General features: G+C 41.2%; 1 protein-coding gene across 3 annotated transcripts in view; it reads left to right on the forward strand.

Annotated features, from left to right (window-relative positions):
• ERBIN (erbb2 interacting protein) overlaps positions 1–16,049 on the forward strand; it is a 405,835-nt gene that overhangs the window by 346,606 nt on the left and 43,180 nt on the right. For 2 of the 3 annotated variants that reach the window (XM_030193205.1, XM_030193207.1), the window contains exon 23: positions 6,403–6,546. The exons of the other annotated variant lie outside the window; for it this stretch is intronic. In XM_030193205.1, the coding sequence (XP_030049065.1) occupies positions 6,403–6,546 (144 nt within the window). The remainder of the gene's footprint in view (positions 1–6,402; positions 6,547–16,049) is intronic. 3 annotated transcript variants of the gene reach the window in all.

Genomic DNA, 16,049 nt, shown 5'->3' on the forward strand with positions numbered 1-16,049 from the left:
GAAGATTGGAGGGTGGCCAATGTAACGCCCATTTTTTAAAAAGGCTCCAGGGGAGATCCGGGAAATTATAGACCGGTGAGTCTGACGTCGGTGCCGGGGAAAATGGTAGAGGCTATTATTAAAAACAAAATTACAGAGCACATCCGAGGACATGGATTACTGAGACCGAGTCAGCACGGCTTTTGTGTGGGGAAATCTTGTCTGACCAATTTACTTCAATTCTTTGAAGGAGTAAACAAACATGTGGACAAAGGGGAGCCGGTTGATATTGTGTATCTGGATTTTCAAAAGGCGTTTGACAAGGTACCTCATGAAAGGCTACAGAGGAAATTGGAGGGTCATGGGATAGGAAGAAATGTCCTATTGTGGATTAAAAACTGGTTGAAGGATAGGAAACAGAGAGTGGGGTTAAATGGGCAGTATTCACAATGGAGAAGGGTAGTTAGTGGGGTTCCTCAGGGGTCTGTGCTAGGACCGCTGCTTTTTAATATATTTATAAATGATTTAGAGATGGGAGTAACTAGCCGAGGTAATTAAATTTGCTGATGACACAAAGTTATTCAAAGTCGTTAACTCGCGACAGGATTGTGAAAAATTACAAGAGGACCTTACGAGACTGGGAGACTGGGCGGCTAAATGGCAGATGACGTTTAATGTGAGCAAGTGCAAGGTGATGCATGTGGGGAAAAAGAACCCGAATTATAGCTACGTCATGCAAGGTTCCACGTTAGGAGTTACGGACCAAGAAAGGGATTTGGGTGTCGTCGTCGATAACACATTGAAACCTTCTGCTCAGTGTGCTGCTGCGGCTAGGAAAGCGAATAGAATGTTGGGTATTATTAGGAAAGGTATGGAAAACAGGTGTGAGGATGTTATAATGCCGTTGTATCGCTCCATGGTGCGACCGCACCTTGAGTATTGTGTTCAATTCTGGTCGCCGCATCTCAAGAAAGATATAGTAGAATTGGAAAAGGTGCAGCGAAGACCGACTAAAATGATAGCGGGGATGGGATGACTTCCCTATGTAGAAAGATTAAGGAGGCTAGGGCTATTCAGCTTGGAGAAGAGACGGCTGAGGGGAGACATGATAGAGGTATATAAAATAGTGAGTGGAGTGGAACAGGTGGATGTGAAGCGTCTGTTCACGCTTTCCAAAAATACTAGGACTAGGGGGCATGCGATTAAACTACAGTATAGTAAATTTAAAACAAATCGGAGAAACTTTTTCTTCACCCAACGTGTAATTAAACTCTGGAATTCATTGCCGGAAAATGTGGTGAAGGCGGTTAGCTTAGCAGAGTTTAAAAAGGGGTTGGACGGTTTTCTAAAGGACAAGTCCATAAACCGCTACTAAACTGACTTGGAAAAATCCAAAATCCCAGGAATAACATGTATAGAATGTTTGTATGTTTGGGAAGCTTGCCAGGTGCCCTTGGCCTGGATTGGCCGCTGTCGTGGACAAGATGCTGGGCTCGATGGATCCTTGGTCTTTTCCCAGTATGGCATTACTTATGTACTTATGTACTTATAAGTTAAAGAGGAGCATCCATCACTTGCTTCTTAGGAGTAAGTAATAAATATGTCTTGTTTAAAAGCAGAGCAGAAGCTTCTGGAATCTCCAAAATTCCATTAGATATATATATTTTTAAATATCTCTAGGCATTAGCCCTAAAAACTTTAAAAAAGTTAAGAAATCTCAAATTAAGCTGTTTAGCAGCATTATCAATCTGCTTAATTTTATGATTAATCAGAATTTTATCTTTCACTAGTTTAAAATTAATTTTTGAAACCTCATTCATCTTACATTTTAAGTACCATAACAATGGGGCTAGTTCCTTCAAAAGCCCCTCCAGCAGCTCATTGTTTCCTCTTTTCTAATCACGAAGAACTAAAATCAAGATCTTCTTTAGTGGGACTCAAACACCGAACAAATCTGGGCAAGCTGTTCTGTAAATACCTTATGTTGAATCTTCACTGGACTGTACTGGAGCAGCAATTACTCCATTGCCATGCTGGCTCCACCACTGAGCAGGAATTTCCAGTAGAAAGAGTAATATCACCTCTCCCAGCAGAACTGAGTTGTCTATAGTCAGTTCCACAGTGGGACCACAGGCTTGCATTTGTCCCATGGTTTGCTGAAGAAAGCTTTTGATCAAAGTTTGAAACTGGGGGGAAGTCAACATGGCCACAGGTACCCAAAGATACCCTTTCATCTAAACAGTCCCTTTCATCTGAACAGTGCATTTCACCCTTCTATTCTGTATTCTTGACCAGAGAGTGTTAAAAGGATGAGCTACACCTTAACCAGGGTGGACCAGGCTGCTGGCATCGACATTTAAAAAGGAGATAGAGCAGATTTTAAACTAGAAACTGGGGGAAGGCCGACAGTCGCTCAAAAGCGCATGGTTCGGAATGAGGTGTCTTTCAAAGATATCACCAAAACAGGGAAGATAGGGTATCCCAATAGTGAGGTTGCAAAAGAGACCAAGTAGATCAGGTGTCCAAAAATAAAAATCAGACAAAAGATTGCAAATCAATACTGTCAGGTACTGAGCATGATGATGTAAATAGGAATAACAAACATAGTTTGAAATGTCTATATGGGAATGCCAGAAGCCTAAGAAATAAGATGAGAGAGTTAGAATATATAGCACTAAATGAAAAATTAGATATAATTAGGCATCTCTGAGACTTGGTGGAAGGAGGATAACCAGTGGATCACTGTCATACCGGGGTACAAATTATATCATAGTGATAGGGTGGATCAAATTGGTGGAGGGGTAGCATTTTTATGTTAAGGAGGGCCATGAATCAAATAGATTGAAAATTCTGCAGGAAACAAGACACATCTTGGAATCCCTTTGGATTGAAATTCCATGTGTAAAGGGGAAAATGATAGTGATAAGAGTGCACTACCGTCCGCCTGGCCAGGATGAACAGACGGATGTAGAAATGTTTAAGGAAATTAGGGACGCTAACAAACTGGGCAACACAATAATAATGAGTGATTTCAATTACCCCGATATTGACTGGGTAAATGTAACATCAGGGCATACTGGAAGGTAAAATTCCTTGACAAAATCAAGGACTGCTTTATGGAGCAGCTGGTACAGGACGCAACAAGAGAAGGAAAAATTCTAGACCTAGTCCTTAGTGGAGCGCATGATCTGGTGCGGGAGGTAATGGTGCTTGGGCCACTTGATAACAGTGATCATAATATGATCAGATTTGATATTAGCTTTGGAGTAAGTATACGCAGGAAATCCAATTCGTTAGCATTTAGCTTTCAAAAAGGAGACTACAATCAAATGAGTAGAACGGTGAAAAACAAACGTAGATGATACTTTGAAACCTTCTTCTAAGTGTGCTGCGGTGGCTAAGAAAGCAAAAAGAATGTTAGGTATTAGAAAAGGTACAAAGGACAAACAAAATGTTAAAGGGGATGGAATAACTCCCCTATGAGGCGTGGCAAAATATGTTTGTCTGTTCATCTTTGGAGAAGACACAACTGAGGGAAAATAAGGTATAGAATCATGAGTGAAGTGGAACAAGTAAATGCACATGCACTCAGCATATATCTAAATGGGTTTTTAGAGGTTAAAACTTGTAGAGTTCAACTGAATTTTGGTTTCAGATTTGGCACCAGACCTGAAACTGAACCTTTCCTGTGCCCCTCCCATTCCCACCCGACCACCTGTAGTTCCTCGTGCCTACCTTGGTGAATCCCTGGTGATCTAGTGGCCTCTTTGAGAACAGGAACAGTCCCCACTAGTTCCTGCCCCATGCCCTGCTTCAGTGCAAATGGTTGCACAATGGTGAGACTGCTGCAGGAGGTCCTGGCAGTCATTTTCCAATTGTAACCACCAGCATGGGCAGGAACTGCCGCAGGAAGTCTCAGTAGCCATTTTGCGATTGGAACCAACACAGGCAGGAGCGAATCCTCTGCCCATGCTGATTCCAATCAGAAAATGACTGCCAGGACCACCTGCCTCAGTCTTGTGAGAAGTTTCAGCAGCCATTTGGATTGGAGCAGTGTACGGGTCAGGAATGAGTGAGCTCCATTTCTGCCCCCAAAGAGGTAGCTAAACTACCAAGGATTCACTAAGTTAAGCCTGAGGAGGGCCATGTGTGTGGTTGGGCAGGAAGGGGGGGGGAGCATGCGAGCGTGATTGCAGAGGGGGTCTTTTATGGTCTCGGGGATGGAGGGCAGTTTCATTTATGGTTTCAGTTTCTGCCAAAACCAAGCAGCCAATTTCGGTCTCAGATTCGGTCTCAGCAGAAACTAAAGATCTTGGGTTTGGTTGAGCTCTAAGAGCTTGTGTATTTTTGAGAGGGATACTTAAGGTGTTCTGTAAACCTGTATTAGATGCATATTCTAGTAAGTTAGATAAGTGCGAGATTGTAGATCCATTTTCATTCATTGATATATCTGTTTTTGTATATTGACATAGGTTGTACCCCTGAAGAAGCTTAATGATAGAGCGAAACAGAGGCTGCTCTTGGGTGTTAATTGTTAAGTAGATTAACATTCACCATTGTAAGATAACCTGATATTTCTATGTGTGAGTTCATTTTCTGGACTGTCCAAAATCTCAGAGTAATGGGACCTCAAGTATATTTCTGGTTGACTAGCAAGCGAAAATAGAATTATCCTAATGCTGTGCCAAGAGGATTATGCAAACTCTGAATATAAATATACCAGTGAACAGTGAGGTATAGGGCTACAAATCCTTCTGAATGTACACATTACTACCCCTTTGAGTAAAACCTATTATCTGAGAAAATGTTCATAATTTTGAAAGTTGGAGTCTTCCTTTTGCTCGGTGACAGTGCTGCCTATTGCCATGCAGAATGCCTCTGGTTCAATCCTGAGTCAGGTCTTCTTTTTCCTGAGTTGATTGAGGCATGGTATAGAGATGGTGTTCACAGCCCTTTGGAGTTGGCGGAAGGGTCTCATGGTCATTTCTCAAGAGTGACAGCTGGTGGCTATATTCAGGGCTGAACTTATAGGGGTTTAGAAGGAGCCCTTAGGAGCCCTTATGCAAGGCTCCCAGCCGAGAACTTCCACTGCAATGACCAGACTATAAGGAGAGAGAAGGAAATGTTTCTGTCCGACATTCAAAGCAATTTGTCTACTGAATATTAGCACAAAACAGCCATTTTTCTGCTGAGCCACATAAGGTTCTGTTAGGGCAGAATAAGGGAGAAGCCGCCAGTTATACGAGTGCCCACAGTATTCAGTGCTGGCACCTACATAGCTAAGCGGGTGAATTTAGGACTACCTTTCAGCACTAAATCCCCCCTTCTTATAGCTATATGGGTGCCAGCACAGAATATCAGTTGGCACCTGCATAACTTCCGGGTCCCAGCCTCAGTGAGCTGATCCCTCCTTCCCACCCCACTCACCAAAGCACATGTAGACCCCCTTCCTCCTTTCTACCCCTCCCTCAAAATCACATAAAGACCATTTGACCCCCCCTCCCCCAATGTTGCAAGAGACCCCCCCCCCCAGCCCCCCCACCCCACCCCAAGACCTACCTGAAGTCCCTGGTGAGTGCAGTGGGGGTGATGGGTTCAGGAGCAAATCCCTTTAACTCTTACTCCTAGCAGCTGCCTCTAGAAAATGGCTCCACAACCTCTAGCAGCAGCCTCATGGTACTTTGGTAGTACCGTGATAGGTCATGGCCGCCAATTTCTAGAGGCAGTCACTAGGAGAGAGAGCAAGTGGAATTCACTCCTACTCCCATCACTCCCACTGTACTCACCAGGGACTTCAGGGGAGGTAAGAAGGGGGTATGGATCTCACCAGGGGTCTAGGAGGGGGGTATCAGAGGATAAATCACTTTTTTAATGTTATGTGGATCCCAGTTGGTGTTCAGCCGGGACCTGCATAAGCTCTGGTGGCCACTACATCTCAGCCCCGGATATCCAGTGCTGGCGCCCAGACCTAGCCCAGCATTGAATATCTGGGGCTAATTTTGCCCACAGCAGTCAGCACTTTAAAATAAAAAACACTGACCGCTGTGGGCTGATCATTGGCTAGGTTTATTTCTCTAAAGGGCAAAATTTCTTAAGTAGTTGTGAATAAAGGCTCATGGTGCCAGAATCCCTGCCCAGGTTCTGATTAGACTGAAGGCCATAGTCGCAGGACAAAATTAGTGGGTCAAATATTTTAAACTTGATCTTCCCAAATACAGTACAAGTGAACAATTTGTGTTATGTAATCCTTATGCATATAGCCCAACAATGTACTTTACTTTTCAGTGGTTCTGCTAATTAACTTTTGTTGCATGATATGCATGGCATAAAGTTTGTGCTGTATGATGGAGTCTGTGTGTAACCTGTCTTGTGGTTTATGCATGCCACACTAATCTGTGTTAAATCTGTCCCCTCTTTATTCAGAGCATGCTGTCTAGATCCTTTAATTCCAATTTTGCTGCAGCTAGCAGTTTTCACAGTGGCAGCTCTAGGGATCTGCATGGCAGCCAGAGCAGTGTTGCCTTGAGTGTTACAGATGGAAGAGGTTCTGGTGTGCACATTGTTCGTGTGAGTACCTTCTGTGGGCTAGTAATTCCAATTTGTTGAAAGAAAATACTAATTCTGACACATTTAAAATTTTAACTACTTTGCAAAGACTTATACCAAAATTATGGAAATGATAATACAGAATGCAAAGTTACTACAGATATGTGGAGTGAATCCTACTAGTATTGATTAATTTTGCCAGTGTTTGGTATTTACCCAAAAAGTAAGATGGCCAAACAAGGTGGCCAAAAATCTTATCAGTTCAAATAATATTACATTGGGCTTTAACCTAAAGCATCTTTAAATGGGGTATCATACAAGCACTCCATGAACTATTCCCAATGCATGCAACATATGTAATTATATATGTAATTATATAACCCCCTTATAAGATGTGGTTTAAGCTTTGTGTAGTGTGTTTGCTTTAAGTTGTGCTTGACAGACCTGTTAAAGATATAGTACTGTGCTATGCACTCTTGTTCGGTCCCTTTTCTATGGGGTTTCCTTGGAAGAATCTGCATGATTTGCAGATTATTCAAAGTGCAACTGCTCAATTGGTTTCAGGGAGGAGTCATAGGATACACATCTATCTGATATTTCATGATCATTATTGCCTGCCACTATTATTCAGAGCTAATATAGGGGAAGATGCACAGAACTCTGGCACTGCTCTCTGCAACACCAGAAAACACCGGCTGGAACTCCATTTTTTTTTTTTAAGCCACCAATGCTCAACACTAACAGCATGCAAATTATATGCACACTGTTACTGTTGAGCATTAGTCAGTACATGGGTTAAAATTCCTGGGGCATGTCCACAAGAGCTGTGTGATAGGCACAGCTCTTGTGCACATGTCCAGTGAATGGGGGGTGGGGGGGGGAGCTCCCGATGCACTTAAGGCTCAGCCTCCTGTTAAACAACAACAATTGGAAATTTCATGCCAGCACTCATTAGCGGCACAGTAGATCAAAGGTTTGTTGATGTCTTCCCCCTGCTCCATTCCTGCCCCAATGAGGAAGAATACGGCAGAAGTTCAAGGTCCTGGACTGGGGCAGCACACAGCAAGCTGCCCTTGTTGGGTAGACATATTTAAGTACTTCATCAGCAGCAGTTAACTTTTCTCTCAGCTGTGATCACTGCCTCCTTACCTCAGCACATATGTTTCTTCTCAGAGGAAGGAAAAACTGCGCTACAAACAGGTCAGGAAAGAGGGAAGTGGCCAGTGGTGTCCTGGTAAATTTTTAACAACAGGCTCTCTCCCTGGTCCACCTCGGCGCCCCCCCCCCCCCCCCCGTCCACCACTGCGCCCCCCTCCCCCCCCCCAAAAAAAATTGCAGAGCTGGCTATAGCCGGGGGGGGGGGGTGTCAATGCATTACTCTCTCCAGGAAAAAAAAATTAAATGATCCCGGGTTCCAATCTAATTCATGTTTAAAATGGGATAAAATGCCATAAATAAGTAAATAAATATAAACTTTTAACGTTCAGCACCTGATTCTCAAAGTGGACATATTCCAAACACTATAATGAAAATAAAATTATTTTTTCTACCTTTGTTGTCTGGTGACTTTGTTTCTCTGATCATGCTGGCCCAGTATCTGATTCTGCTGCTCTCTATCTGTTCCCTTGACTCCGTTTCCAGGGCTTCCTTTCCATTTATTTCTTTTCTTTCCTCCTTTCTTCTTCATTTCTGGTCCTCCGCAGACTTGACTGTACAGTGGATCCAGCTTCTGCCTATTTTCTCCATCCATGTGCAGTTTCTCTCCTCACTTCCTTTTCCCTCATCTAATCTCCTTCCTCTATCTTCCCTCCATGTCCAGCATTTCTTCTCTCTCCCTTCCCTTCCCTCCCCTCCATCCATGTCCAGAATTTCTCTTGCCCTCCCCTCCATCCATGTCCTGAAACTCTCCTCTCTCCCCTGTCCCCCTCTATCCATCCATACCCAGCAATTCTCTTCTCTCCCCTGCCCCCCTACCCATCGATGCCCAGCAATTCTCCTCCCTCCCCTGCCCTCCCGCTCCCATCCATGTCCAACGATTTTCCTCCCTCCCCTGCCTTCCCCTCCCGCTCCCATCCATACCCAGCGATTCTCCTCCCTCCCCTGCCCTCCCCTCCCGCTCCCATCCATGCCCAGCGATTCTCCTCCCTCCCCTCCCACTCCCATCCATGTCCAACGATTTTCCTCCCTCCCCTGCCCTCCCCTTCCGCTCCCATCCATGTCCAGCGATTCTCCTCCCTCCCCTGCCCTCCCCTCCCGCTCCCATCCATGTCCAGCAATTCTCCTCCCTCCCCTCCCGCTCCCATCCATGTCCAGCGATTTTCCTCCCCTGCCCTCCCCTCCCGCTCCCAAACATACGTCAGAAGGCGGGACTAAGGGCACAAAGTTCATGAACTGACGCAAACAGGGAGGGAAAGCTAGAGACGGGCAGCATGGCTTTAACGCGGCGCTTCAACAGAGGAGGTATTTAAAAAAGATGGATGGGAGCGGGAGGAGCGATGGGGGCGAAGGACAATCGCTGTTTTGTTTTTTTTTTTTGTTACATTTGTACCCCACACGTTTTCCCACTCATGGCAGGCTCAATGCGGCAGGCAATGGAGGGTTAAGTGACTTGCCCAGAGTCACAAGGAGCTGCCTGTGCCGGGAATCGAACTCAGTTCCTCAGTTCCCCAGGACCAAAGTCCACCACCCTAACCACTAGGCCACTCCTCACCTCACCTGGACCAAAGTCCACCACCCTAACCACTAGGCCACTCCTCACCTCACCTGGGCATGTTTGGGAGCGGGAGGGGAGGTAAGCATGGCGCCCTCTTGCCATGCTTACCTCCTGCAATGGAGCCGGCTCGCCCCGAAGAACAACCGGCTCGCAAGAGCTGTCAAAATTTAACAAGCGGCTCTTGCGAGCCAGAGTGAGCCGGCTCCAGCACACCACTGGAAGTGGCCCTAACCTCAGCTCAGAGCTGTCCATAGTTTGTCAGTAGGGCAGGGGTGTTTTCATGTGCTGTTTTTCTCAGCATTGAAGAGAATTGCTAATGAGCTCACTAGCATATGTCTTTTTCAGTCTCTGCTGAAAGCCTCTGTGCATTAGTTGTACAGTAACATTTCCCATAGAATTTAGACTTTAACTGCAAGAATTTCAGTGGAACTGGATTACGATACTCAGCATTCCTACAGCGAAGAAATGAAATCTGAATAGGACAAGATCTCATGCATTTACCTTTACTTCTGCTCTGTTAGATAATGATATTCCTAAGTTTCTTGATTTGGAGAGGGACTATTTGAGGTTCCAGATTTTGTTGGTGACACATTTAGCCAAGCTTTCACTTTCTGCCTTTGTTAATTATGTCCGTATGTATACTTCCCTTGCTCAGGTTTAATTCGAAGTGTTTTTTGTTGGGGTTTTTTTTGTTGTTGTTGCAGTGGTGGTATAGTGCAATATTATTATATATTTTATTTATATATGATTGCACTCGTATATTTTCTGTGGTTGCTATATGTATTGTACATTATTTTACTGTACATGTCCTTGGTCATCCTTTGGGTAAGGTGAGAACTTAAGAACTGCTATACCAGGTCATTCCAATGGTCCATCAAACCCAATGTGTTGTGCCTCTGAGAGTGGCCAGCTCAGGTCACAAGTACCTCCTTCTCCTTACTCATACCCCAGGAGTAAGTGGTAGCTTTCCTAATATCTACATGGCTAGTAATGGTTTAGACAAGTTCCTGGTAGAAAAGTCCAATAAAGTTTTTTTTTTTTTTTTTTGTTTTTTTTTTAATTTAACACAGCTATACTAACAGCTATTACCACAACCTCTACCAACAAATTCCACAATTTGACCATGTTCTGAGAGAGAGAATATTTTTGCAGTTTTGTTTTAAAAGTTCTACCTATTAACTTTGTGGAGTGTCCTGTAGGCCTAATACTATTTGAAAAGATAAGATGCCTATTTACCCACTCCACCCTACTTGTGATCCTTTATCATGTCTCCTGCAGCCATCTTTTTACCAGGCTGAAGCACCCTTACCTGTTCAGCTATTTAGCAACCAGAACTGCAAACAGTTTTTAAAGTGTGGTCACACTATGGATGTATATAGAGGTATTATGATATCCTTTGTTTAATTTTTCTATTCCTTTCCTTATAATTCATAGCATTCTGTTTGCTTATTTTTTTTTCTTTTGACTGCACATGCTGCGCCAAAGAAGTCAAAGTGATCGATTTAAATGAGAAAAAAATATATATTCACCTAGCATCATACCTGTGTCAAGGGTTTATATCTGATAACACTTGCACTGTCGATGAGTACATTTTCATTGGACAAAACAATTTCAGAACAATTGATGTAGACATAAGATATGTCAAAACAATGGCTAATGTAAAGTGAGGTATAGTTTTAATTTATCTTAGACAGCTTTTAGTGGTTTGATGACAGAACAAAGATAGTTTGAGGAGGGGAGATCTGTATGTCTACCTATGTTGTGTGTGTTGGAAATTTTTTTCTGTAGCACTTGTAAAGTGTATGATAACCCCATTGTGTTTTATTTTGAATTAATTCATATTTTTGAAAGATCCTTAGTGTTTATTCTACATTCCAAACGTAGGTGTTTTTCTTCCTTTGCTTCTCTTATTTTGACTTGTCTAAGAGGAACAAAATTAATTCATTAAATCTTCATAGAAAAATATTGCAACTGCACTTTAACAGCATTGATCAAAATCTGAAGTTTATTGGAACTTTTTCCTACATAAATGACTGTATAGTTGCTAAGTTGGACCTTTCATTTCATTGTTCTCCATTCCTAGCTTGCTCTCTTTTTGGGATTTCCAGTTAGCAAAGGGAATTATAGTTTTCTTTAGCAAATAGAGACCTGGTTTAGACAGGGTGTTTTTTTTCAGAAGTATTGTTTGGATTTTAGACATACATAATCCTGCATTTAGATGTTTATATTTGTTTACAAACCCAGGATAGAAATATCTAAAACTGAAAAACATAATCTAACAATGGGGCATAATCCTAGGCATGTTCTGGGTGGGACAAGGACAGACCTAAAAAATAAACACACATTCCTCATTTCAGAATTAGAATGCACATCTGTGTCCAAAAAGATCAGGATTTACCCCTGTTACCCAGGCTGTCTAGGTTTCAGAAAAATACTCAGCAAATCCTGTTCTGAAATACTAACAGAACTTGAGACATCCCAGCCTGGACTTCAGAATTCCAATTTGTATGTCCTTTATAAAATGCCATTTGAATATCATCACAGTTTTATAGACCACACCTTCAAAATGATATAAATTTGAAGGAGTCATTGATCTTCATCATAAAACATATGGGAACAGATTTAAAGGGCGAAGAGAAGGAAAGTGGGAGATATGATAGAGACATTTAAATACCTCCAGGGTAGAAATGAACCAGGGCCTCACTCACTAGAAGGAACACTCTAAAATGATCATGGGATGAGGGTGAAAGGGGTAGACTCAGGAGAAATCTAAGAAATATTTCTTTTCAAAAATCATGGTAGATACAAGGAACAGACTCCCCAGTGTAGGTGGCAGAGCACAGGAATGTCTCAGAATTTAAGAAAGCTTGGGACATTCAGAGAGAATTTCTGAGGAAGGGATTATAAAACTTTGCAGGAGGTATGGATGGATAGGTTGGAGGGCCATATGGTCATCTGCTGTCATGTTCTCTGTCCTGATCAGCACTGTGGGCTGATGGCCTCTTAACATAGGTTGAGTTTATTTTTCATTTATTTAAAAACAGGTGCATTTCTTTCACTTGATTGATTTTGATTTCATAATGAGATGTACTCTTATCTTTCCCAAAAACAGATACGTATGGGAAGTTGTATAAAGTAACTTTAAACTATAAGCCTAACTACATATACAAATCCAATGCTTATTTTTCTATGAATAATAAGCATAGGTTATGTATCTAGTCTATACACTTTATGTTCTGTTACAATACAATATAGACTAGTTGATCTTCGGCATTCCTTATTTTTTTTTCTTCCAATTAGGCATCCTCTGTACTTTATCCAAAGTTTTCTTGTAGTCTGGTTTTTTTGGCTTTTTTTTTTTTTTGGCAACCACTGGGAAACTATTCTACATATATAACTTTTTCTGTGAAGAAATCTTTTCTTAGGCTACATATAAATTCATCTCCTTTGAACCTCATGTTCTAGAACTTGCTGTCTACTTCCTGGTGCATTTATATACCTTTGGGTTATTTAAAGGTGTTTCATATTATCCTTTTCCCTTCACTCTACTGAGGTATGCATATTTTGGTCATTCAGCCCAATTTCATAGAACTTATGGTGCTAATTCCACTGTTTTGGTGGTCCTTCCATGGGACTGCCCTTATTCTTTTGGTGGTGTTTTGAAGATATGATCCCTAGAATGGACATGAGGAATTATCAACTGTGTTTCAAGAGGGACTAAATGGGATGGAGGACAAGCAAGAGTTGTTAGTACATAATGTAATTAAATAAAATAAGCAAAAGAATCTTATGATTTTGGTCAGCATTATTCAGTTCACCAAATATTATAACAAGATTTTCAATTATTTCAAAAAATCTTGGTAATTATTTTGTTTCTGTAGTGTGGGCCACCAAATGCCTGGGCATTTGTATAAGGCCTGGTGAATGAATGAAAGCAAATTTTAAACCTAATATGAAATCTCATGTGGACCCAGTGTGATTACCATAAGGAGGCATGAGGGGAGGACCCACTATTGTTCTCTCCCAGTCAAGTGTGAATCTAATCTCCATCCCAAATTCTGCATGGCATTTTTAATACCAATATCAACCCCATTAAACTGTATAGCTGTCTAAGCCAACTCATAAAGCAATACAAGACTGGCAGATTTTACTCGATCAGAAACAAAATTTATCATTCTCACTGTTAGAGGAACAGTAATAGCTGACTTTAAAGCCTAGAACAGGCACTGGTCCAGTGCTGAATTTGTACTCAAGATGGTATTTGCTAAGTTTTCAAAGCTGTTCAAGGTTAAACCTCTCCCACTTTACCACAGCATCCAATGCACTAACCACCTCAGATGGAGCTGAGATCTGCAGCTATATGCGCGTAAGTTGATCCACTTTAGGAGCAGAGGCCTCCATGACATGCACATTCTTAATTCCCTAGGTCTACATTGGGCAGATTGTTTTTGTTTGGTTTTTTTAAGTAAAATATGTCTTATCTCTTGATCTTGTGTGCAATAATAATATGTACACCTAAGTAACATGTTTTCAAAGAACTCATTCTTAACTTTCCACCACTGGTGATCCAGCCATTGCAAAATCTGTTTTTAGTTTGAGGAAAACTCCTTTGTTGACAGCTGGTCATACTGTTCTATGTTCTGAGTTGGCATAGACAGCTGTACAGTTTAATGGGGTTCATATTGGTGTTATAAATACCATGCAGAATTTGGGATGGAGGTTAGATTCACATTTGACTAGGAGAGATCAATAAGTGGTTGTCCCCTCATGCCTCCTTATGGTAATCGCACTGGGTCCCAATGAGATTTCACATTAGGTATAAAATTTGTTCATTCATTCACCAGGCCTTATACAAATGCACGCCTAGGAATTTGATGGCCCACACTACAGAAACAAAATAATTACCTAGATTTTTTGAAGTAATTAAAAATCGCTTAACTCTACACAATGTAATCCATAACCAAGTTGTAACAAATTGTATTTCCATCATTTATATCATATTGTAAGCCACACTGAACCCGCAAAAAGGTGGGAAAATGTGGGATACAAATGCAATAAATAAATAAATAAAATATTTGGTGAGCTAAATAATGTTAACTGAAATCATGGATTTCTTTGCCTAGCCTAGAATTGAGCATTACATGTTATCCCCTTTTGTGTGTGTGTGTGTGTGTGTGTGTGTGTGTGTGTGTTTAGTTTTGTACTTATTACTTTGTTTTATTTCTTCTGTTTTGTGTATGTACCTATATAATCTACGTATGATCTTTTGAGATACTATATAGTGTAAATAAATGAAATATAAATATTATATATTTCTAACCACTTTTGTTTGTCCTCCATCCCATTTAGTCCCTCTTCAAACATAGTTGATAATCCATCATGTCCATTTACAGAGACCACATTTTCAAAAGAACACCAAAAGAATAAGGGTAGTCCATAGAAGGACCACCAAAACAGTGAAATTAGCACCATAAACTCAGAGATTGGACTAAATGACCAAAATATGCCATAGGGCTATGAATGTTGTTAAGAATTATTGTTGTCTTGTATTATTTTGAAATTGTAGTTATGAATGATTTGTGTTTGCTTTCCTTTATTTTAATGGAGTTTTTATGTTGCTTGTTTATATATATTGTAAACGATTTGACTTGCTATGCAATTATTGTCGATATAGATTAAACTAATAAACGAATAAGGTAATAATTATACCACAGGAATTAAGCTTTCTTCAATTCAAACGCTATCCATTTCATATAGGTGGTGCTATTAAGTTAAATGATTAATCAACAGGGATGTGTGTTCACATGAAACAACATGGGAAATGTTAGCAACATTTCCCATTCTATTTTTAAGCAAGATTAACACGGAAAAAAATCTGCTCACTATTTATCAATATGTACCCTATTGAGCAATAGGGTGCACATTATTGTGTTGACATTGCCCCTAAACTGGAAAAAGAACTATGAATCTGAATAAAATGAATTCTGTAAATGACAAATGGAAGCTAAACAAAAGTTGTGGCCTATACCCCGGTTGATCGGCTATACTACATGGATCATCAAAAGCACTATGCTGTCAGTTTGAGTAATCATTTTACAGTTATCAAGTAGTTTGCAAACATCAGTCAAAGGTTGTGCAAACATTTCATTATCAATAGTAGCATAGCCTTGTTGTCCTACGTGCTTTTGCATCTAAGAAAGGGGGAAAACTGGTTCAAGGTGAAGTATAAGATGTAGTGATCTGTCTATGAGATTTATAACTCTTGATTAATGGCTGGCACAATAAGACGATTCACTATGCAAAAATAATATACCTAAAATGCACCCTGCTGTAATGAGTAGGTCTAATCAGATGCCTGTTCCATTATCACAGAAAAACACCTGCCCAAATATGACTCCAACATGCCCCCTTCCCGATTTAGACAAACTGTGTTATGAATTTTGAAAATAACATCTTAGATGTTTTGGTGAGGAAAACCTCCATCTGCCACTTTGTGCCAGTTTTGAGACTTTTTCTCTTTGAAAATGAGCACCATAGGGACTTCTGGCACTGTGGTCAATTTCACCATTTCTTTCCCCAGGTGCAGAAGAAACAGCCTCCTCTTGTGCTTTGTCTTTGCTTGCCATTCTAGATTTAGGGCAACCCGAATGATAAAGGCATTCAAGGCACTGATGTCAACCATGTTGTAAAATACTTCGTTTGGCCAGCTTCGTGTCATACACGTTGTAGTGTCCACTATATAAATACCAAAGGAAGGCAGGATCACAAAATATGAACTATTTGCAAGTATATAAGGGACCCTCCACCAACT

The sequence above is a fragment of the Microcaecilia unicolor genome, chromosome 2 (genome assembly GCF_901765095.1).
Source record: "Microcaecilia unicolor chromosome 2, aMicUni1.1, whole genome shotgun sequence".
Classification (NCBI taxonomy): Eukaryota; Metazoa; Chordata; class Amphibia; order Gymnophiona; family Siphonopidae; genus Microcaecilia; species Microcaecilia unicolor.